This window comes from Carlito syrichta, unplaced genomic scaffold, assembly GCF_000164805.1.
Source record: "Carlito syrichta isolate Samal-C Ts95f unplaced genomic scaffold, Tarsius_syrichta-2.0.1 Scaffold309435, whole genome shotgun sequence".
In the NCBI taxonomy this organism is placed as follows: Eukaryota; Metazoa; Chordata; class Mammalia; order Primates; family Tarsiidae; genus Carlito; species Carlito syrichta.
In genome coordinates, this window is record NW_007253531.1 from 558,687 (window position 1) to 583,743 (window position 25,057).

General features: G+C 40.5%; 1 protein-coding gene across 1 annotated transcript in view; it reads right to left on the bottom strand.

Annotated features, from left to right (window-relative positions):
• The window catches only part of ATP10B (ATPase phospholipid transporting 10B (putative)), a 117,487-nt gene extending 106,329 nt beyond the window's left edge, over positions 1-11,158 (bottom strand). Inside the window, exons 1-2 of the mRNA XM_008067245.2 lie at positions 10,868-11,158; positions 9,656-9,850 (exon numbers count right to left, since the gene is read on the bottom strand). Coding sequence (XP_008065436.1) covers positions 9,656-9,850; positions 10,868-11,142 — 470 coding nt within the window. The 5' untranslated portion in view covers positions 11,143-11,158. The remainder of the gene's footprint in view (positions 1-9,655; positions 9,851-10,867) is intronic.
• Between the last annotated feature and the right edge of the window lie 13,899 nt (positions 11,159-25,057).

The following is a 25,057-nucleotide window of genomic DNA, read 5'->3' on the forward strand; positions in this document are numbered from 1 at the left end:
TGAAGTCCCAAGTCAGCAGGTTGGGGCTAAGCGGCACTGTCATTGGGGCATTTTTATAATGGAATCTCATTCTCATCTAAAGTTAGTGAGACTTGGCACATTTGGGTCACATTGGTACAGTAGAAAGTTCTGTATACTGGGAGAGCTTTGAAGTCCCGATCTGAGGGTAGCTTGCCTCTGGTCTCTTAGACAGGTGACTGCTACACACTGGAAACAGAACTGAGCACAGAATGTCACCAAACAGCCACGGGAACACCATGCTTCAGAGGATACGGAAGTCACAGGTTATGGAAAAGTAGCCTGGGGGTATTCAAGGGTACGGAATGCCACCCCAAGTACCCTTCCTCTAACCTCTGCAAATCCAAATCCTGCCTTTCTGATTTCACTCCTGGGTACAGGACCGCCAAGGTACACATCTTGCTGCCACACTTCCTTGCATATCATGGGCCTGTTTCCCAATTGCTTCATGTACCTTCTATTTTAAACTATGAGAGAAGCTTGCTAAGAGCTAGGATTATCCTGAGTTTTGTGTTTCTGGACCTTCCTAGGGTTGGATATGGCATCTATGATGTAGGAAGTGCTCAGGAAACATTTAATGGATTCTTTGTCGATTTGTCTTAAACACAAGACAGTAGAAAGGAGGCTTTTCCTAACCTTTAGTCATTTTGGTGTTGTCAGTATTTTTTTCTCCCTACTGGACACTTTTAATAATGATATGATATGCTATTATTAGCTTTCATGCACTGAGTACCTATAATGAACCCAGCACATAACCTACATTACTGTTTAGCTGCCTAACAATGAAACAGCTTTTATTATTATTATTACCCTTATTTCATAGACAAGGAAATAGACTCAGAAAGGTTATCTAACTTGCAAAAGGCCACACATGTGTGCCTACAAGGACACATGAGTGACAGCCGTGGGAGTGTTATGGCTCAATGGGGTCGCGTGTGTCTGTTTTGGAATCAGGGGCAAAGCATATGGAGCCTCAGGAGAAGATGACAAAAACCTAGCAGAGGCTGGGGTGAGAACAGGAGCCTTGTCTTTTGGAATTCCAAGCTCCTTAATGGCAAAAGAGAGGCTATAAATTCTCGCCCGCTAAAATACAAATCATGCCTGGTGACAAGAGTGTGGAGCTTCAGGGATACCCAGATTCTTATTTTATGACCCTTTCATCCATTGAGTTTTGGGGAGGACCTAACACATTCTCTCCTGAAATGACAAACTGAATTGGCCCAAATGGTTTATGAACTTCTGTGAGTACACAGCAAGGCAGTGGGAGTAGTGTGGGCATTTGCAAAATGGACACTTCAGAGAAGAGCCTGGTTTTGCTGGTGCCAAATGCAGAGCAAAGACCTGGGGGCTGGACGCAACGGTCTGCTGATCTGTAAACTCCAGCCAGTGGCACTTTTCGTAGCCGTGCGTGAAAGGACTCGATATTTTTCTGTTGTCTGTATTTTTCAGAGTCTTCCCCAAGGTCCATTTTGCTATGTTATTAGAGTTTGGAGTCAAGTTCTTTGGCTGCAGATGTTTGTCTTCTCTTCCGCAGTTCCAAACTCCAGCCCATGGTCATTACTCCCCTTAGGTCAAGCTCATGGTGGCTTCTGCCTATCAAAGTTATAGAACTCTCCTTAGCAACATTTTAACTAATATTTTCTGAGAGCTACTGAATGCCAGGGACAAAGTTAAGCGTTTTATGGGCATAATCTCAATTCACACCTGCAGCAACCTCAGTAGGTAGTTTTAGGGTGAAGGTGGGTTTATGATTGTATTTTGATGTTGGAATGACCCTAGCAAAGCTTAAATTTTTCCCTGTCAATCACCTCATCACCTTCTGGGAGTTTCCCAGAAAGCCGTTATTCAGAAGAAACAACAGAACAGAAGTAGTATCAGCTGCACACATGTGATATTCCTTAATTAATTATTTTTATTTTTTGTAGAGACAAGATCTCACTGTATTTCCCAGGTTAGTCTCGAGCTCCTGGGCTGCTCAAGTGACCCTCTGCCTCTGTCTCCCAAAGTGCAGTGATTACAGGTGTGAGACACTGAGTCCAGATAAATGTGATCTTCTAATGCATACTCTATTTTAAGAAGTCGAGTTGGACCAAGTGGCTTAGGCTGGGGAATAGATGAGCCCACTAATAACCCTTCTCTGAATCTGAATCTTGGTGCGGATGTGCTCGAATGAGCTGTGGGGGAAAGAGGGAGGGGAGAAAGAGGGTCAGCTCCCAGGGAGTGCTCTTGAATTCAGGTTTTAAAGTCCTGCCATAGAATAGGAGAAAAAAATGCGAGGGCAGAGCATAGGTTTTTGCTTTTAAATCCTTGTAACTCTTTCCACTGGCACATGTGGCTCAGGGAATGTTCTTGGATCTTACCTATAAAAGTAGTAATTCTTTCTTTGTGTGTGTGAGACACATAGCAAGAAAGACGAAGGATCAGACTGGGACTGGTGTTGAACAAATGAGACTTCAGATGATTGAAAATTAAAAAAAAATACAAAGTGCTACTTATGATATAGGCACTGAGTTAAATGATTTACAAGGATGATCTCATGGGATCCCTGTGACCCTGGGAGACAGGTGCTAGTGTGGTTCCCATTTTACAGATGTAAAGGCTGTAGTGGTAAGTGATGACATATGGCCATTTGGTAAGTGGCAACTCTGAGACAAGCCCCGGTCCCATGTCAAAGTCCTTGGTGCCAAGCACCCGGGAAGGGCACTCCAGAGACTGTTCCACTCACCCTCCCATGCCACTGCATTTCATAGCTTGTTTCTATACCTCCATTGTTCTCAAAACTTCTTGTGTGTCATTTGCCCATCTCTTTGCAGAACATGTCACAGAAAGATTATGATGGCTATTTAAAGATGAGGCTGGGTGCAGTGGCTCACACCTGTAATCCCAGAACTTTGGGCCTAGGTGGGAGGACTGCTTGAGCCCAGGGGTTTGAGACCAGCCTGGACAACACAGCGAGACCTCAACTCTACAGAAAATAAAATAAAAAATTAGTCAGGCATGTTGGTAAATACCTGTAATCCCAGTGACTTGGGAGGCTGAGGTGGAAGGACCACCTGAACCCAGGAGGTTGAGGCTACAGTGAGCCATGATCTTGCCACTGCATTCCAGCCTGGGTGACAGAGTGAGACCCTGACTCAAAAAAAAAAAAAAAAAAAAAAGATGAGACAAACAGTGCCCGACTGCTTAAGTGGCTTCACTTACGTCATATAGTGAATTAGTGACACAACCAGGATCAGGACCTCTGGTTTCCTCATTCCTAGGTTTTCCTGAGGACACAGGCATGAAAGGCATCTCACAGACAAATAAAAATAGATTGCAGACCAGACCAGGTCCTCAGAGCCATGCTGTCAGAAGACTGGATGTTCTCCCGTAGGACATGGAATTAATTTTATATTATCAAGTCACCTGACTTACAGAGGAGGGACTTTCCAGATCTTGGTAAAAAGTCAGATTTTAAAAACATTTTAGCCCATGTCATTCTTCCTCTAAATTTCTGACATGTGTTTGGTCCTGTCTTTCTGATACCAGCATAAGCCACACATACAACATTTCACTGACTGTGGACAAGCTGTGAGCTGAAATGTGTTCTCTCTGCCTAGATGTATGTAACTCCTCCTTCAGTGCTCTCCTGAAATCTCACCTCTTCCAGAAGGCTTCCCTTGGCTTTGGTGCTTCTTGTAGGCAGACAACTCCGGGCATCCTCTGCGCCCTGTGTCCCTTTGTATGTAGGTTACCAAAGCACATGGGATGTTGAAACTATGTATAAGTTCTTTGTGAGCCCTGGACTGGGAGCTCCCTGAGGGCAATGGATCTGCCATGGCGGTGCACACACTAAGTCCTGAATTAATATATGCTGAATAGAGAATAAGCGAGTGACCGGCTGCTGAAACTAAGGCTTTTGTTTCATTATAACAGGGAACTAAACAAACCACCCTGGATTCCCTTGGTTCCCATTCCTCTTCCCATACTGCATGTTTTCTGAATACAAATAAAAATTTACTAAGCTGGATGGAAAAATACAAATCTCTTGCTGGGTATGGTTTCTAGATTCATTAAACTGAGCCCTGGGAGAAACTAAACTAATACAATTCTGAAACTAATCTCTCCTCGAAGTCATTCCATAAATCTGATTAATGGGTCACCTTTCGACCACAAGCACAGTTGCTATATTAAAAGAAAATGCTCTAACGGGATTGTAATTCTGTTAACAAGGCATCTGGTGTTTGCAAAAAGACATTTTCTCACAGTATAAACAAGTCTAGGCTGGATGAAGCATTAGATTAGGTTATGAACAAAATGTTAAGGGCTCTATTCTTTAATTGCCCAAAAATGGGGAAAAAATGTGTAAATCTGAGATGAAATGGATAAAATGGATAGAGCCAGTGTATAAGTTATGTTGTTTCTCAAGAAAAAAAATATGTCCTTTCAAATTTTGTATTCTTTGCCTGACATCTGTCATGTGTCATTCATTGAGAATGGCGAAAAGATATGCCCTTTAGCATCCGTCAGTTAAGACAATAACTAACACTTATCTAGCATTTTCTAGCTTCCTGTGCTGGGACCTTTCCTAGCATCAATACACCTCAAGTTGGAAACATTTTAGGGACATATAGTATGGAATGTCCCTAAGTGCATATTCCTGTTAATAAATGGTAAGCAATTGACAAACAGTCAAGACATGAATGTGCCTACTCCAACACCTGCTTCTGCCTTCTCCTGGAAATGACTTCATTTTTCCATTTGGGTTATACATTTTCCCTGAATGGCCCATATGCTCTCAGGGAAGCTGACTCCTTCCATGGCTGGCTCTGCCGGTGGGGGTTGTGGCTTGGGTATAACCTAATTAGCATAACCACACCTCCTGCTCCTAGGGACTGGTTCAGGGATGAGCATGTGATCCACTGGGAGCCACTAAGTTGTGAGGAAGGTCTAAGAAGTAAGCTTCCTTGACCTTGCAAGAAGGCTACCAGAAGTGTTTTGCTTTCTCTCTTTGTGAGTGATTACATGTAGATGTGAGGGCTGGAGCTGCTGCAGCTATTTTATTGCCATGAGGAAAATCTGTCTGAGAGTTAAGATGACACAGAGCTGGAGGCTGACTGAAAAGGACTGCTGAGAGCTGGATGTAGAATGCTGATTGAACCATGCTGGTCACCTTCCCTTTTCAGGACTTTTGAAGTGACCTAAGCCAACAAAGGTCTTTTTGTTGTTTGAACTTGTTTGAATGAAGGTTTCTACTACTTGCAACAGAGAATATTTCAACAGACACAGCTGCATGAAACCAAATTGGTTAGGTTACTTACTGAGGGTTCTTGCAGAACCTTTATTATATTAATGTGCAAATTTATTTAGCTGTGGGTTTTGTTCTTTCTGAGTGCATCTCACAGGATAAGATCTCATCTGACTCCCAAGGTTTGCAAAAGTGAAAACTGAAATCCAGAGATTTAAGTGACTTTCCTAAGCTCTTAAGAGTCACAGATCTGGATTCACAGATCTAGAGTTCAGGCCTCTGACTTGCAGACCTGCATTCCCACCTCAAGTTCATACTTCCTCTCTGCCCAAAGTCATTCTCTTATTGAGGATGAACCTCAAAAGAAGAACCTAGGTCTGGGAGTGGTGGTGTGTGCCTATAATCCCAGCTACTCAGGAGACTGAGAAGGGAGGATGGCTTGAGCCAAGGAGTTTGAGACTACTGGGCAACACAGTGAGACCCCATCTCAAAGTAAATAAATAAATAAATAAGTAAACAAATAGAACCGTATTATTTTGCAGGGACTCCATATTTCTAGGATATTGTAAAGCAAAGTTTGCAGATTTTCAGATAGGCAAAATAGAACTTAAGGTCAATTAAAGGTCTGAAGTGTTTGAAAAATTATACTGGTTACCAACAGTGGCAAAATTAGTTAAAAATTAGGTTATTTCAAACAAAAATATTAATTTCTAGTTGCCCTAATAAAACTCAGACAATCTGGCAACACTGGGCCTATATTTCTACATGGTACCAACTAGCAGAAGCTAAGTGGCCAGCTCTGCCTCTTAGGATGAATGCATGGCTTCCCCAGTTTGCCACAGTCCCTACCATTCCCTGTTGCATCCTAACACTGATGATAAACATTTACTGTTTATCACTACATGAGCAATATTACTTTTCTTTTTATATTTAGTCCATTTTATTTAATTACCTATATGAACCCATAGTCAATTTTTTTTTTTTGCCACTTGAAAAAATAAAATTTCCCAAACTTAGTACTAAAAATATTTCTGAGGACCAGTAAGTTAGGAACAGCACTGAATTATTCAAAGGTGAACAGGTTTCTTCATTGTGTCTCTTTCCTTAGTCCTTCCTGGGCTGTGGGTCAGGAGGGCCAGCATACATTTCCTGGCCATGGATGCCATTTTTTCAAAGACTGTTTCTTTTTCACTCTTAGTACACTGACTACACTTGAGAAAATACTGCCGTGAAGACTCTTTATGTTTCTCCCTGTCAGAGAGCTGGTGGACTAACATCTCTTTTTTCTTGGTTGTCATCACCTTGATTTTCTGTTGCCCCCTGAAAGCTATTCTGAGAACAGAACAACAGTCCGGTCAACTCCCAGCACAGGTGAATCTGTGGTCTGATCCACATGACATTATTCCCAAGATCAGGCTCATTATTTGGGGTCTTCTGGCTGAGCAAGGGGAACAGGACCAGGCTCATTGCGGCCCACACATATTCCTCCCCAATCGACACTGTGTTCTTCTATGAAAAAAAAAAAAAGAAGAGGAAAACAAAAGAGAAAGGTGGAAAGCAAAAGGTAATGGTGGATTGGTGCTAAAAGAAAAACAATATCTTCTCAAAAACTGCCTCTTCAAAGAAAGGCATTGCACCCCAGCAGTTATTTCATCCTCTCTTTATAATTTTTTACTCAAAGTTAAGGAACTCAACTCTGGATGTTCAGTGTGCTCACAATGTTCAAGACAATTAGATCTGGTTGGAAAAAAAAATAATCCTCCAGATTGCTTTTTCTAGATGTGCAATTGTGGCCTTCCAAGCAACGAGGACAGATGCTCATTAACTGCTGAGGGACAGTCATGGAGTTTCTTGTAGGGGATTCTTTGGAGACAGATAAGTCCTTGTGTTGGGTCTGCCCAGTAAGGCTTCCCCTGGCCACAACCTTCCAAATGGAGTTTGGCTCATAAACCTTTTTGGCAGCCAGCTCCAAGTTGGTCACCCTTCATTCCTCAGAGAAGAGCACCCTCCTGAGAAGTGAGCAGTCCCTGAATGACTGGTGTGCACACCTCAAAGCAAACCCATTTCATTCTAACAAGGACCAGAGCTATTGTGGAACATCTATGGAACTGGAATGGATAAAGTCAGAGGCAATAAGACAGACCCAGGGTGCTCCTTAAGAGGCATGGGTGTTCTCTTTCTCACCAACCTGCTAGAGAGTCAGTCATCTAAGGCTGCCAATTGCCAGCTCTGAAAATGTTCTTTTGTCACCAGAGTCTCTCTAAGCCCAGACTTGACTCCTTGCTTCTTTGTGGGCTGTGTGGCTTGTTGTAAAGTTAAGACACACTCTATATTCTGTCTTCTTCCCTTACTGAGTGAGAGCATGTGCAACCCTGACTACCCAGTATGTCGTTTGCCCAGTGGGACCTTTGGGGAACAACAGCATATATAAAAATGACGTTAAATAAGGTGACTAGACAGGTGGTGTGCAGTTTGCTTTGGTTGAGACATCGGGGGAACTCTCAAGGACAGGCTTAATGATGAAGAAAATAAGAGTTTTACATTCTAAAAGTGAAGCAATCACAGCTTGCTTTTACTGAGCCTTTACTGTACGTCAAGTCTAGTGCTAAGCATTTTCTAAGGATTATCTCATGCAATTCTCACGATCACCCCAGGAATTGTTCCAGTTTTATGAATGACAAAATGAGGCTTGGAGAAGTTTTGTCATTTGGTCAGGTCACGTAGTTACTAAGTTTTGGAGCAGTGTGTTTCCTGTCCTGGATCTCCTAACGCAATGCTCCTCTGCTCTCCTAAAAACAAAGATGCCTCTTCCTTCCCAGTGTCCCCAAACATGCTAGAATGTGCTCATAGTCACACTGCACCGAGAAGAGATGAAAATTTACTCAAAGCCCTTAAATGTTGGACAAATTTGAAACAGCAAAGGAAATGCCACATAGTAAAGGTCTTCCTAATTTTAAAAGACTGAATCAATCCTCTTCGTTTTTGGATTTTAGGTTGCCACCCCCACTGTAGAGGATTGAACAGCTTCCCTAAGATAAAATAATGATATCGCCTTACTCCAGCCCTTTATAAAATGCAGCTGCAGTGGCAGTGACCTCAGAAAGAACAAAGCGGGGCCAGCAAGAACCCCCTCCCCGGAGTTTTTTGTGTTACCTGCTATAGATGAGGCACTCTTGGTTATTGATGACTTTATCCGATTTGTATCTCCGGAGATCTTCCCATGCATCCTTGATGGCAGTGACTGCCAGGATAATACAGATTGGTATCATGCTCACCTCAGGCTGGAAAGCATTGACCACCGGGACAAAATTCAGAATCACAATGCCCACAAAATAGAGATTGGCAAACCGATGTAGCTGCTCAAAGATGTTCTTGGGGATGAAAGACAATACAGTGTACTTGCTGGTCTTAATTTGATTCCCACGATGATGTCTGTTGGGGTTCTCTTTGTGAGACTGTCCTTCGAAGGGCAGGTTGGGGACGACCACTCGCTTCTTGTCTTCTTTCCTTTTCTGCCTTTTTCTCCCTTCCTTTCTCATCTCTGCTCAATCTTGTTTCTTTAATGCTCATAATTTATTTCTCATCTTTTCTTTGCCTTCTCTGCTGATAATTTTACTCTCTTCTTTCAAAGGGAAACCAGGACTTGTAAACAGCATGGGAGAAATTCAACGAGGAAGGAGCTTCAGAGAAAGGGTGTGTATTCACCAGGCCACTTCCTTCTACCTGTCTGAGACTCCACCTGTTGGAATGTCAACGTCACCCACAGGTGTCTTCTTTTTCCCTTCTGGGCAGCCAAGAACAGGTGCACCAACTCTGGGTCCTAAAACCTACCCGGTTAAGTTCTAAAAGCAAGAATTGTTTTCTTCCCCACCCCACCCAAGAAACTCAGAGGCTTTAAAAATGGCGTATATTTGCTCATTTGGGAGACATTGCTTGACACCCCCAAAGAGTTTCTTCTGAACTTAGTCTCCCAAGGTGATCCAGTCATCCTAGATGCTAATTCTTGAGCTTTCGACCCACTCTAAATACAATCACATCCGTGTCCTTAATAATATGAGTGCTTACACAAGTTAAAACAAGGTCTCTCAATCTTAGCACAATGGACACTTTGATTGGCCAAGAATTCTTTACAGCGGAGGCTGCACTGTGTATTGAAAGATATTGAGTAGCACCCCTGACTTCTACCCACTAGATGGAGTAGTACCCTCCCTTCTAGTAAGAAAACCCCAAATGATGTCTTCAGACATTACCAAATGCCCACTAGGGGTCAAATTCACCCCCACTTGAGAATCACTGAATTAAGCGAATTTAAGAAAATGTAGTGTAAGAAAATACTTCACTCTTTCTGTCTTGCTGGTGAGTTTGCATATTTATTTGCAAGAAAGAACACAGAGGGCTGGTTTCTCTTACCTTTCATATATTTGAATGTTGGAACAGTTTATCGCTTTATCAAAGCGGTGTCTTTTGAAGTCTTCCATGCCATCCTTGACCATGATGATGAACAGGACAATGACCAATGGTAACATGGTGATTTCCTTGTGAAAGACCTCCAAGGAAGGCACCCAGTTTAGAATTACCAGGAACAGGAAATAGAGGTTAGCCCATCTGGAAGGGGCAAATACGGTGTGAGTAAAAACCATGAAGAAGAAAAATAGACTCTCTCCCCTATTTCATTCCTACTGTTGGCCCTGATTAGCTAAAATGACATTCTCTTTCAATGTCACCTCAAACAGTAGGTAAGGGCTTTGAAGTCAAACCGATCCCAATTTCAATTCTGTTCTTATTGTTTATTAGGTTGATGACTCTCCTGAGCTTGTTTCCTCTTGTGTGAAATGGGGATAGTACTACCTACTTTAGAGAGTTCCTATAAATACTGTATGGTACAATATATGTTAGGTACACAGTAGAGGGTTCAGTAAACAGTTGTTTACAATAGCAAATACAAAATTTAGGATGATGTATAAGCACATATATTGATTTTTATTTAAAAGTGATCTCATATATTATCTCAAAAGTCTGGTGTATGCTTTCAGATTTTCCAAGTGCATCTTGCTCTCACCTACCTTTGCACATGCAGGCCTATTGGCAGAAACATTCTCCTGATTCCCTTCCCTGACTTCTGTCTGCCTCTTTTCATTTAGTTAATGGACTGATTTTATTTTTTCAATTCTCTGACTTCCTTAACTGGGTCAGAATTCCCTGTTAGTCACTATAACAGTGTCGTACACTTCTTCTTGGAAGTATTTATTCTACCTATAACTTTACATCGATTTACATAATTAAAAGTTAATGTTTGCCTCTTTCACTAGACAATACACTCAAGGAGGGCAGTCTCTCTCTCTCACTTTCTCTTTCTCTCAGCAGTTTCTGAGATGCTTTGTCTGGGATATTCTAGTTTCTGAGTTCTCTTTTTCTCATATATCTCTAGCATCCAACACATGGCCTGATTCAGAGTAGAACCTGGTAAATATTTGTTAAATTAATGAATGAACAACAAAAACATCCTCAGGTATATGCTTTTGGATATTAAAGAAAGGTGGCCCCAGAGGGCGGCACCTCTGAGTTCATCAGAGCGGCAAATACCTGGCTAAAAGTGTATTGTTTGGACAAGTGGGTCTGTACCTGTGAAACTGCTCAAACAGATTCCGGGGCAGGAAGGTGAAGAGGGTATACTTGGTCGTGCAGATTCTGTTTCCAGGGTATCTCCTGGAGACCTTTTCCCAATCCTGGTGGAATAAGCTGTTGTTGGGAAACACGACCCGCTGCTGTGGCAGGTTGTAACTCCGCCTCCCCTTCTCTGGCAAGAGCAGTGGCGTGACTTCCGATGGAGACTGGGGGAGGCCATATCTGACTCTCCACTGCCACTGGTGCCAAGATGAGTCCACGGAGAGGGCCATTTCCAGCCCCAGGCTACAGCCTGAAAACAGACACATGAAGTGGCTATGGTCAGGAAAAATCTGTGGCATGTCAACACATGAAGTCACTGTGGTTAGGAGAAACATGTGATATGGGGGGCTGTTCCCTGGTCCACTGTCCATGCAGGATGGACAGTGGGATGCAATGTGAGAAAGGAGGTTCAGTTCCTATAATCCATATGTTCTAGGGTGAGAGACATTGAACACATAATCATATAAATAACATACTGCTAACACTGTGATACGTACCAGGGAAACATTTAAATGGGGTGGGAGGTGTTGGTGGCCTAATTGGGGCTGTCAGGGAAAAGCTAAAGTACAGCCAGGTGGGCTATGAGCCTGGAGGTCAGAAGTTGAGCCCTGGTTCATTCCCAATGTGGAGCTGTCTCTTTCCCCTGAGGATCTCCAGTTTCCTCACTAAGAAATGTGGAAAACTTTTCCACATTTATTACTGTATTCTTACTGTACTTTTTCCACAAGATTTGTGGGAGAACAAATTTGACAGTACATAAAAATATGCTGAGACATGCCTAAAAACAAAGAGAAAGGTATTTTTTCTTTAGGTTTTCTTTGACTTTAAAATTTCTGTTACAGCCAGGCATGGTGGTTCATGCCTGTAATCCCAGCACTTTGGGAGACCAAGGTGGGAAGATTGCTTGAGCCCAGGAGTTTGAGAACAGCCTGGGCAACATAGGGAGACCTCATCTCTACCAAAAAAACCCCAAAACATTAGCTGGGGGTGGTGGTGTGCGCCTATAATCCCAGCTACTTGGGAGGCTGAGGTGGAAGGATTGCCTGAGCCCAGGAGGCCGAGGCTGGGGTGAGCCATGATGGTGCCACTGCACTCCAGACTGGTGACAGAGAGAGACCTTGACTCAAAGAAAGAAACTTCTTTTCTGATACTGATGACATTTCAGAAAAACTCATCTGTGGTCAGAACCTCAAATAAGAGTGATAAGAGTCAGAGAAGAGACAGGTAATTTGGGCATGAGGTGACTAGACTGTGCTACTGTTGTTCTGTGAACATCGGCTGGCTTTTTCTGATCTGGTTGTCTGGGGGTGTGGATAGGGATCCCTTCTTTTCTCTTCACTCCATTTGGTGGCCTCTGAAACTGAGCACTTGGTTAAGCTGATGCTCTTCCTAGATGGCAAAGGAATGCTTCTTTGTCTAGGATATTTCAGTTTCTGAGTTCTTTTGAACCTACAAGTAAGTTCTCAATGTTCCTTTTGGTCAACTTTTGCTTAAAGACCCAGAAGGATATTATTCAAAAATACTCTCTGTAAAGTTAGAAGCTGTATGTAATGGTCCAAATTTAGTAGGCTCACGGGATACTTTTAAATAAGGGGATGAGTGAATGTCAGGTATTATTAATCTTGCAATGAGTAAACTAGCCTGTCATTGTAAATATGATCACTTAGGGAAAAAAAATTTCATTTCTAGTTTAAATGGTAATATTTTACCTTCCTGAGGCCCATATGATCAGACCCTCATCATAATTCTCCTCATGGCTTTAATCAATCCAACTGATTTTCAATGTACAGACCCTAAGGCTGCAGGAGGCTCTTCAGAGCCTAAGTAAGCCCTTGTAGCAAGTGTGAAAAAAATAAATGCAATTACAGATGCCTATCATAATGTGACCAAAAGCAATATTATGACATTTAGAAAGTCAGAAATAATACAGTATGTCTTCTTTTTCATGATAAAAGAAATGCTCCCTCATGAATTTTTTATTGTAAAGAAAAGGGAAATAAAAAGATAATTTACAAATAGAGTTGAAAATGCAAATAACAAATTTTGCCTTGGCTAATGCCATCCATATCAGATCTCTCTTACATTTAGGTGGTAAGATCTTCTTAAATGAAGAGGTTGGATTGATATGGGAAATGCAGTTATTTTAGGTGGGGTAGTTTAAAAGTCCATTTATCACAAGCATATCCTTCATTATTTTTTTAACCATGTAAAATAAGCTTCCTTAAAAATAAAGCAAATTATTTATGGATGCCAATTTAGTGGATGAATGTTTGATGAGGAACTAAATATTTCCAGAATTTCAAAATATTCTCCCCCAATATTATTAATTACAATAATACAAAGAATCACTTTTTAGTGGGGAAATCTAGCTGACACTACCTTACCCAAGATCAAAACCAGGTATTCTGGCCTAACAAACCAGCTGCTCTCTCCCTTGGGGTCAATCAGAGACAAGTGGAAGAGGGTTGGGAGAAAAGGGTGTTTAATCTGATACCATGGAATCAGGGAGCGAGTTGGTATATACACCCAAAAGAAACTTGCTCCCCGACATTATAACTTACTCAGAATTTGTACTCCATAACCCTTCACACACTCTTAAGGCCAAATTAACAAGGGCATGACTCAAGATCTCCTAATCAATCGTGTTGACATTTTAGAGTAACTTTTGCGATTTACAACTATGAGGACTTTAAATTGTATAGTTCCTTAATGGGGGGGAAATGGAAGTTACAACTGTCAAAGGAGTTACCTTGTTACATTTAGATAAACAACTTTGAATTAAACATGAAAAATAAAGAAACCCTCACTTTCTAAGCCTTGGTTTATAATGCAAATATCACCAATATTGGGATAAGTTGACATCTTGTGCCTCCTGATACAGTGTACTGAGAAAAACATGAGTCACTTGAATGGCAGAATCATTTAAAACACTTCAAATTGGGGGGCTATTCTGCCAAATAGGGGTTATTCTGCCAAATAACAGGCTTGTGTTTTTCAAGTGTAAAGGTCAAAGAAAAAAAAAGGCAAAGGAACTGCTGTACACCAGAGGAACTAAGTGTAATGTATGAACTAGGAGTAGATAAAACAGGTATCAAGGACATTATTGGACAATGGGTGAAATTTGACTGTGAACTGCAGATTAGGTAATGGTATGTTAATAATGTCACATTTCCTTATTTTGACAATTATATGGTGGTTATATATATGAAAACATTCTTAAGGAAGTCCACCCTTAAGTATTTAGGGATAAAGGGCAAGATGTCTCAATGGTACAGAACAAAAGGTATTTGCATATACATATGTGTACATGTGTACACACACACACACACACACACACACACACACATGGTGGCAGAGTCGGGGAAGGCCTCCTGGAAAAAGGAACATTATTTAAGCAGCTACCTGAAAAAACATATAAGAGTTAGCTAGGTAGAAAACACAAAGATAAAAACAACAGGCACTAGGGACTCCTAAAGTGGGGAAGGAGAGGGGTGAGTGTTGAAAAACTACCTATTGGGTATCATGCTCACAATTTGGATGATGAGGTCAATAGCAGCCCAAACCACACCATCATGCAATATACTCACGTAACAAACCTGAACATGTACTCCTTGAACATAAAATTAAAAAGAAAAGGGAGGGAGGAAGGAAGGAAGGAAGAAGGAAGGAAAGAATCATTAATCCAAGGTCAAACAGAAAAAAAAAAAAAGAGTTAACTAGGCACAATGGTTGGGGAAAGGGGTTCCAGGGAGAGGAACCAGTTCCAGAATCAGAAAGTTCATAGGGGTGTCCTAGAGAGTAGGTGAAACTGGGGGACAAAGTTGAGGCAGAGAGGCAGACCAGGGTCAGACAACCTGTTGAGGCTGCTATGCTGACCTGAAGGAGTCCTGAGGAATTTTAGGTAGAGTGGTGCTGTGACGTGAGGCTGCTTTCCAAGCATAATTCTGCCCAAGAGCATAAAAAAAATTGAGCTGTAGAGACCAAGACTGGGGGCAGGGAGGCAGCTCTTGAACCCACTTGCCCCCTCTCCCCTCCAAATAAAGGATTTCTTCCCGACAGTGAAACAGGAAGCAAAGGAGATTGTGTAATCCTTTTTATCTAAGGTGTGGTTTATTACTCCTTTCAGAAATCTTAAGGAGGGACATGCCTGAAGCAACTCCCTAAGTTCCTTCCAGTTAGTAAAATCTTTCTTTTTAGTGTTTTGAAATGGCATCTCCCACTAAAAATAAACTTGAGCATTACTTAATTTTGCTAATTACACTCAGATCACTTCTGACTTTAAGTGGTAATCCTTTCAAGTACCAATTTTACTTTCCTCTGGGCAGAACTGTCCTCTAGATGATAGGAGGACAATCCTATCTGGGGACCATTAGCCTAACATACAGGGTGTTCATTTAAGTTTAACCTAAAACTGCCTCCTTACATATTTTAAGTTCAACCCTGCATAGGTGTCTCCCTGCATAGTGAATTGTTACTTAACTAGATTGTAATAGACTAACCTCTTGTGCCAATCACCGAATTTCAGTCAACCCAAAGTGGCCAACTGCTTAAACCGAGTTCAAATAAGATGGACTTTGAGCTGTAGCCAATCCAGCTATTTCTGTCCCTCACTTCCATTTTCTCTACATCATTTTCCTTTTTCTGTGTAAATCATCTTCCACCAGGTGGCTGCACCACAGTCTCTCTGAATCTGCTGTGATTTTGGGGGATGGCTGATTCGCGAATCATTCTTTGCTCAATTAAACTTTGCTAAATTTAATTTATGTAAGATTTTTCCTTTAACAAGGGTTTACTACAGCTGTCTGAAGAATCCTTTGCCTCTTTCTTAAACTTTCTTCATCCAGTCCAGTTCACATTTCCAATTAATTCCAGTTCTTTCTTTTTTTTTTCATGTTAATGAACTCCCCAAACCCCATCTTTAGCGAATTCTGCTTTCATGTTTAGGAGTCAACCAGCCAGTCATTCATGGAATCAACAAATACTTATTAAACCCTTGTTTGTGTCAGGTGAGTAAAATCCACAGGCACCTCTCTCCACCTGAGCTTACATTAGTGCCACTGAGAGACACACTCCTAGAAAGAAATGAATATTCACTTACTCAGATTAGTGCCACTGTCAAAAGGCAAATTACAATAGATTCAGTTTAAAGATCCTAAATGACTTTATTTGTGACTCTAGAATCGCATAACACTTCATTCCATAAAATAGAATAAATGTTTCAATGAGCTGAGCAGAGGAGGTTGGTTTTATTGACAGGAAGTACTAAAAAAAAAGCAAAGGCAAAGACAAATAAACAAAGTGAATCGGTCATTTCAAAGTTACTTTCCTTGTCAGGCAGGAAAAGGGAAGCAAAATTATAAAAAAATACCTAATTGGTTACTTCAGGTTACTTTCTGTTGTAAGGATTAAAGACAGAGGTAACTTCATTATGTTGATTAAAACTGGCCTGTTTGGGAAATATGATTATTATCTTTCTCTTCTGATTTCTCAGAAGGTCAGATAATAACTTAATTTTGGCTTGATGAGAGTGACTTCACTTTGATTTTTAGTCTGGTCTAACAGGAGCTTAGTCCAAAATAATGGCCTCCAGTAATTTTTCTTTAACACTGCAAAGGAGAGCAGGGTACAGTGAGACTACATTATAGGGGATGTGACTTGTCCCTGAAGAGGTGGGATTTGAGTTGACATCAGGGTATGAGTGAGAGATGGCTGGTTGGAGTACTCATGTGTGCGCCTATATGTGCACGAGTGTGCCCATATGGTGTGTTTCTGTAAGTAAGTGAGCATCCTTGAAAGAAGAAACCACATTTGCAAGCCTTCTGTGGATAGAGTAAACATGTTAGCTTTAAGAATGGAGAGAAGTCGGGCTCGGTGGCTCAGCCTGCAATCCAGTGCCTTTGGGAGGCTGAGGTGAGTGGATTGCCTGAGCCCGCAGGTTCGAGACCTGCCTGGGCAAGTTGGCGAGACCTCATCTCTACAATAAATCAAAATGAGCTGGGTGTGGTAGCCCGCACCTGTAGTTCCAGCTATTTGGAAGGCTGAGGCGGAAGGATCGCTGGAGCCCAGCAGGTTGAGGCTGCGGTGGCCAGGAGCGACCACTGCACTCCAGTCTGGGCGACCGAGTGAGACTTCAACTCAAAAAAAAAAAAAGGAATGGAGAGAAAGTTCAAGTAGTCTAGAAGGCAAAAATAAGTGTTTACTGGAGAATTATTTTCCTTTCATGCATAATTCTCTGAAAAGTATATTTCTAAAAGATTAGGACCATGGTGGGGGGAACCTATAAAATTAAGTTTAATCTACACTTAGATTCTTGATAAATAGTATACTACCTTGATATTAGAATTAATTAGAATTTATAAAAACTTGTCCTTCAGTTAACCATAGAAGATTTTAAAGCACGCTATCCTGAAGACAAAATGTGTAAGTCTCAAAAATAAAAAGAAATCCATATTAAACCACTAGTTAATAAACAATAGCCACCTTAGAAGAAATGGTCTGGAGTTAGCATGCCCTCAAATCAATCAATTATACTAGCTTTCCCAAATTACAATCACTCTTGAATCACCTTCCCAATTTTTTGCTGTACTCAAATAGCATTTGTTTTACTGAATGCAATGTATTTTATAGCAAGTCAATTCACTTCTCAAAAGCTTAAATATTAACTTTGGCTTTGTGCTAAATGAAGGGGCTTGAAAATCTTGTTTTTTTTTTTTTTTAATAGACACTTACAGGAACTACTTTTATTGAAATAAAGCCTTTTGGTCCCTTATGACAAAATTATTCTACACTTTTATGTGTCTACTTACTGTTCTGGGAACCAAGTTTAGCAACGTCACTACTCACCCAGAAAACAAGTCATTTCCATTATTTGAGGCTTACCTACTAGTTCAGGAAAGGCTGCTAACATGATTTGCTTATCTCCTCCCTTCCCCACAAGGGCCAAAACAACAACACATTTTTTCATCAACCCTGAACTCAATACAAAGTTCAGTAAACCAGATTCCTGTCCATTCCCTAAGCATTCTAGTAGGCCAAGGAAAAATTTGCAATACAATAATCTCACTATCAATTTCTTATTCATCTTGTTTATCTTCTTATTTTGATTGGATTTGCTTGAGAAAATGGCCATCGCTTTTTGAGTCTTTTACTGATTTTACCCAAACCCATTTACTGATGATGAAAAAAGCAAACACAAGAGGAACACAGTGAATTCTCTCCAGAACTATTACTATATTTAATGTTTTTGAACCTAGATTATTTTACACAATTGATATGACAGTGTCTACTTATTTACATTAGCAGGGCACTAAATTGATGACATTTTAGACACATTTAAAAAATATGTGTAGTTGCAAAAACATATGCCAGAAAACAGATCACCATTTGAAAGACCCTCAATAAGTTTTCTAGTTCTGAGACCTGCCCAGAAAAGTTCAGTAAGGCCTCATTGGAAAGGAATAGTCAAAGGGGAGATCTTATTCTACAATGGAGTATGGCTAGAAACTGTGGGAGACGCTAAACTTCAGAACCCTATTTACGTTATACTTTGCTACAGGAGTCTACATATAGCTGCTTATATATAATCAGTTTTTATGAACACCAGAAAGTGCTCTGTCCTTCCAAAGGGAAGAGTAAGAGCTGATTGTGCCTCATTCACAGACTACAAAATGTGTCCTGTTATTAGGATGCCAGATGCTGACTTCCTCTAAAGAAAAAGAAGTATTGAGTGAGAAATGTGTGCAGGGTGGGGCAGAGATTGTTGTCATTGGTTGATGAAACTGTATTCATCCTTTTTGTGTTGCTTTGAAGAAATACCTGAGGCTGGGTAACTTAAAGAAAAGAGATTTATTTGGCTCATGGTTCTACATGACATTGGCATCTGCTGAGCTTCTGGTGAGGTCTCAGGAAGCTTACAATCATGGCAGAGAGGGAGCAGGTGTGTCACGTGGGGAGAGTGCAAGCAAGATGTTGGGAGGCTCCAGACTCTTTTTAACTACCAGCTCTTGTGTGAACTAATAGAGCAAGAACTCACTCATTGCTGTGTGAGTGGCATGAAGTCATTCATGAAGGATCCATTCCCGTGGATGTTCATTTTTAAGTGTAGCAGATACTATTGAGATTGATACACTACAAATTTATTCAAAGGCATTACTGATTTCATGGTAGGATTTGAAATTATATATTTACCCAATCCATGAATACTAAATTACAGTTACTCTCAGGCAAAGGTTGTGAATTCTTTGATGGCAAAAAGAATCTTTGGGTTCTGAAATGTTGGACACACTGGTGTAGTAGACAGAGCCCAGAACTGAAAGCAGGGTAATAGATGAAGTGCAGAGATGAAGGTCAGGAATGCAGAGTACTTGGTCTAATAAAATGGTTGGGGGTGGGGGGTGAGATATATACACATGAAAAGGTATATACATAGACCATCAATGGGGATTTGGATATATGGCAGACAGCAAGCACCAGAAGTTGTCAAGACGGAGGAAAACATGGATGGCTGAAAAGGGCAAGATGAGCATCTTGGAGAAGTAGATGTGGCTGATTAGTGAGAGAGTCAGTCCAGCAGGCACGAATCCAGAAAGTGCAAGTGCAAGTGAGGAGCATCAACTCTCATTCCCATGTCCAGCCCTCTGAATTAGAAGCTCTGGGGACAGGGGTGGGAAATCTACACTCTTGGCCAGCTCTTGGGTCACTCTAAAGCAGAGGTTGCTGAACAGCAAATCAGGAGAAACACTTCCTTATATACTCACCTATATCTGTTCTACATTGAAAATTGGAACTACCTTTTTCCATTTTCTTCCCTTTATTCCAAGCCTGGTGTCCCAGGTATTTTCCAAATGAAAGCCAAAATATCTTGGGAAATACAAAGACAATGCTGGCAATCTTTTCTTTGTAAGAGATAGGTAAAATGAGTCTCATAATTTCATTTTTAATATCCCTCCTGGCAGAAATGTGATTTCACTTAAAAGTTGTTTTATAGATTCTTTTGGTTTGTTTTACTGACAAAATAATTAAGTTGAGTCTAATTAAAAGTAAATAATTGCTCACAGAAGCTGAATAAATCAACATTGAGCTGAAGGGTGAAAAAAGTTGTTCCAAGTCCCACAGAGCTGAAAGCAATGAAAAGACAATAGTACACACTGACAGGCTGAATTCACCTCACTAGACACATGCATGATATGCGAGTCATATGTTGACTACTACACTGAGGAAAAACTGAGGTGGAGGCAGGCAAGAAGCAGGACCTGGGAAATTTAGGAGCAACTTTCTCAAGTTCAAATGAATTTATTACCTTGCTTAGCCAGAGTGTAGGAGCAGATTTGTGAAGTGGATTGAGAAAAACCGATATTAGAATAGCTGTTTCCAGAGTTTCCTTAGGGAAGGAATATACTCATGATCAGCACTTGGGGTGAAAGATAAGGGGACAAGAATTTAGAGAAAACAGAAAAAGGAAGATGCTTTTTTTTGCATGCTGGCAAAAGCATGAAAAATTGACATTATGATGGTAGCAGGTTGGTGTCTGTGTTGGCAGAGAGACTTTCTAAAAAAAAGTCAAACATTCACTTAGAAATGCATAACATAGCATAATATGATATAATGTCCTTTCATATTACTTTGAAATTGTTAGTAAACTTTACAAAATAGAGTTGCCAACTATGAAAGATATCATTTGATGGGGGATGGAGGTCTAGAAGCCAAGAAGAAGGGCCTGTCCCCATATTTGGCTCCAATATGGGAGAAGATAAAAGAAGTCACAAGAAAGAGTGGAGAATGAGAAATATAGAAAACACTGGAAATCAGTAACAGAGATGACTGAGAGAAACCTAAGTCCTATTGGAATTATAGTAGTTGTGGGGGAAATGGCGTTGGGTTTTTCTTAGGATGTGGGTTGGGGGTTCAGGGCAGGGTAAGCCAAGTCAAGACATCTGCCTTCTATATCCCACTAACCCGCTGTGTGGCCATGGACAAGTCATTATTCTCTGTGGGCTTTTCTTTCTTCCTCTATAAAATGAGAGAATTGGACCAGGTAATTTTTAAGGTCCATAGACATCCCTAACACATTCACTTCAGGTTAAATTCTCACCCTGTCTTATATGAAGTCCAGGGGATGAGTGACCCTGATAAGAGACTTTTTCAAAGGGCAGATCACTTCCTCCCCAAATGACAGCCTTGACTATAAAAGGTCAGTGATCTCACTGCACATAATTGCTAAGTGACAGAGTCTCTGTTCAGAATTGGAGACTTTTTTTTATCTGTACATTTCTATTGAGTGATACTTTCATATCGACTTTGGGCTGGACATTCTCACACTTCTGAAGAAACAGCTAGACCTTCTCATCTTTACTATTTCCCCTCTTGTATTAGATTAATATAATAACACAGTTCTCAAAAGGTATCCATATATTCCAAACATCCAGTCTCAAAGTAGGGAGGAATTTCAGGAAAGATGCAACTGTCTATTGGTCATTGCCACTTGTCTGTCTCTCAAGAACTTCAGTCTCAGTTTGCCTCCATATAGACTCAATATCTTCACCCTCACATCTGCTATTGCCCCCTGTTTTCTCTCTCATGAAATGACAACACTACCCTTTCAGTTTCCCAAACCTTAATTCCTCTCTCTACTCATGTATTCAGTCAATACTGTTGATTGTACCCCAAACGTATCTGTCAGTTCAGTCCACATTTTTCTGGGCCCATGACCACCACCCACTTCAGGCCATTTTAGTCTTTTACTTTGATTACTTGGCAAGTTTCATAACTTGTGCCACACTGGTTCCAATATTGTTCCCCTCCAATCTCTTTTCCATAACGAAATCACAAAGATGTCAAATCCTAAATTCATTCATGCCATTCCCTTATTTAAAACCCTTCCCAACTTTCAATGGTCCTCAGACAGCATAAGGAATACAATTTTATTAAAATTGATGATTCCTTCCCCCCATGAACTAGACACAGGCTTTCCTCCCATCCCCATCTTTTGTTCATCTCTCTTCCATACTCTAGTCATAAGGAAATTATTTTCAATTCTTTTGTGTCACACCATCACCAACAGCACTCTGTACCCCACTTCTAGACCCACAAAAGACTAGATAACTTCTGGTTGTTCTTTAGAACATAAGTGTTACTTCTTTCAGAAAGTTTTTTCTGTTGCCTGAAATATGATTGAAAGGCTACTTGTGTGCTCTATAGTCCTCTTCCTTATCCCATTTTAGCATTGAGTCCTGTGTATTGAGCCTATGCAGCTGTCTGGTTTGAGGGCTTCTACAGAGTCACCCCTTTACCCAGTGTTTCTGGGGGAATAGTCACCCCTCTATTCCAGTGTCTGCTGGGTATTGTCAATATTCTATTTCAGTGACTCCTGGGAGCAGTCACTTATCTACCCAAGTGCTTCCTGGGAGCAGTCATCTATCTACCTAAGTGCCTCTTGGGAACTGTCCATCCTCTACCCCACTGTTTCCTGGGAACTATCAATTTTCTATCCCAGTGTCTACTAGGAGCAGTCATCCCTCTACCTCAGTGTCTCCTGGGAACTATCACCTCTTTACCTCAGTGCCTTCTGGGAGCAGTCACCCCTTCTACTCTCTTACTTTGTGGGGGCAGTAGCCACTCTGTACCTTAGTGCTTCTGGAAGCATTTATCCCTCTACCCTAGTGCCTTGTGGAGGCAGTCATCACTTTACACTTTTTTTCTAGGTGCAATCATTGGCACCAAGATGTGCCTGACTTGTTTGATAAGTAAAAATACAATAATTTTTAATTTAAAATTATTTAAAAAATATTTCAAAGAACTTCTTTCCTATTATCTCATTTAATCCCCAAGCAATCCTTTGAGTTATGTGGGTCTGCATTACAGTGGATTTTTCCAGGTTTCAGGGGTTAAATTCCTCAACATGCCCATTTAGAAATATCTATGGTTAAGGAACTTGGGAACTCATAGCAGAAGTTGCCTGTTTGGGGACCAAGTTTCAGGAGTATAACAAAAAAACCTTTTAAGCAAAACAATCAAGGTAACATACTACATAATGTAAATACAAATGATATATATTTATTCATTTAAATAACAATATGTATGACACAATTTTATTAGTATCTGCTCCCTAGAACTTTTTAAGACTTGCCTCACCTGATGTAAGAAATTTGGAATTAATTTTGCTTGTAGCTAACATCTGTTATGAAGCCTTAAAGCAAAAACTGTTCTGATTTTATGACTTAGGGCTTTGGATTTCAGGCTCCTGTGATCTCAGAGAATTGTGAATGACTGGATTTTGAGATTGGTGAATTATTGGGGGAAGATTTCTGAAATTCCTTTCCCGTTGCACAGGATTACAAGTCCTTAACTCTGCTCAGGAGAATTTCTGACCAAAAAACCTGTAACAGAATGCTGTCACATATCTCAGGAAAGGCCCTTCTTCCAACAGATCCAGGGTACTTGTCTAGGATCACAATTCACCTGCTTTCAATTTTCCGTATCTTTTGATAGTGGTTTATGCTATCCATATTTCCTATGCCATCTATATTTTAAACCAACACTTTATTTCCTTCTTTTCTTAAAATGACTTGATATCTGCATATACTGGAACTGAAGTTGATTAGGTCAACTAGAAAGTCTGCAGAAGTAAATTTGCTCATAGTGGATTTTCATATGTGACAAAATTGTGTCTTGAAGGGTGTGACTGTGGGTAATTTTGAATCTTTCCATATTTTACAGATGAAGATGCTTGTCCTTTCTTCTGAAATAATAAATATTTATAATAATTTATAACATATAAATTATATGTTATAATTTATATACACAGAGACATAGAGTGATACTTTGGAGATATTGTGGATTTAGTCCCAGACCACCATAATAAAACGATTGTTGTAATAAAATGAGTCACACATATTTTTTGGTTTCCCAGTGCATATACAAGTTTTGCTTACATTATGCTGTAGTTTATTAAGTGTGCAATAGCATTATGTCTAAAAAATTTACATAACTTTTTTTTTTTGAGTTGGAGTCTCACTCTGTTGCCCAGACTGGAGTGCAGTGGCATGCTCCTGGCCACCACAACCTCGACCTGCTGGACTCAACTGCTGGCGATCCTTCCACCTCAGCCTTCCAAGTAGCTGGAACTACAGGCGTGCGCTACCACACCTGGCTAATTTTTTGATTTATTGTAGAGATGAGGTCTCACCAAGTTGCCCAGGTGGGTCTCAAACCCGCGGGCTCAGGCAATTCACTCACCTCAGCCTCCCAAGACGCGCGATTATAGGCTGAGCCACCAAGCCCGGCTAAAATTTATATAACATAATTAAAAATACTCTGTTGCTAAAAATGCTAGTGATTATCAGAGTCTTCAGCGAATTGTAATCTTTTTGCTGGTAGAGGGTCTTGCCTCAATGTTGATGGCTACTGATTGACCAGGATGTTGATTACTGAAGGTTGGGGTGGTTGTAGCAGTTTCCTAAAATAATACAATAATGAAGTTTGCCACATCAATCAACTTTTCATGAAGAATTTCTCTGTAACATGTGATCCTGTTTGATAGCATTTTGCCCACAGTAGAACTTTCAAAATTAGAGTCAATCCTTTCAAACCCTGCTGCTGCTTTATCAACTAAGTTTATGTAATATTCTAAATCCCTTGTTGTTGTTTCAACAATATTTACAGCATCATTACCAGAACTGATTCCATTTCAAGAAATCATGTTCTTTGCTCATCCATAAGAAACAACTCCTCAACTGTTTAAGTTTTATCATGAGATTGCAGCAATTCAGTCACACCCTCAAGCTCTACTTCTAATTCTAGTTCTCTTGTTATTTCTACCCCATCTACAGTAACTTCCTCCACTGAAGTCTTGTACCCCTCAAAGTCATCCATGATGTCTAGGATCAACTTCTTTCAAACTGCTGTTTTGACCTCCTCCCATGAAACATAAATGTTCTTCTTAATGGTACCTAGAATAATGAATACTTCCCAAAAGGTTTTCAGTTTACTTTTCCTCAATTCATCAGAGGAATTGCTATCTATGGCACCTATGGCCTTACGAAATGTATTTCTTTTTTTTTAATCAATATTTTTTATTATGATGTTGTGGGGTACAAAATGTATTTCTTAAACAATAAGCCTCGGGAGTTAAAATTATTCCTTGATCTA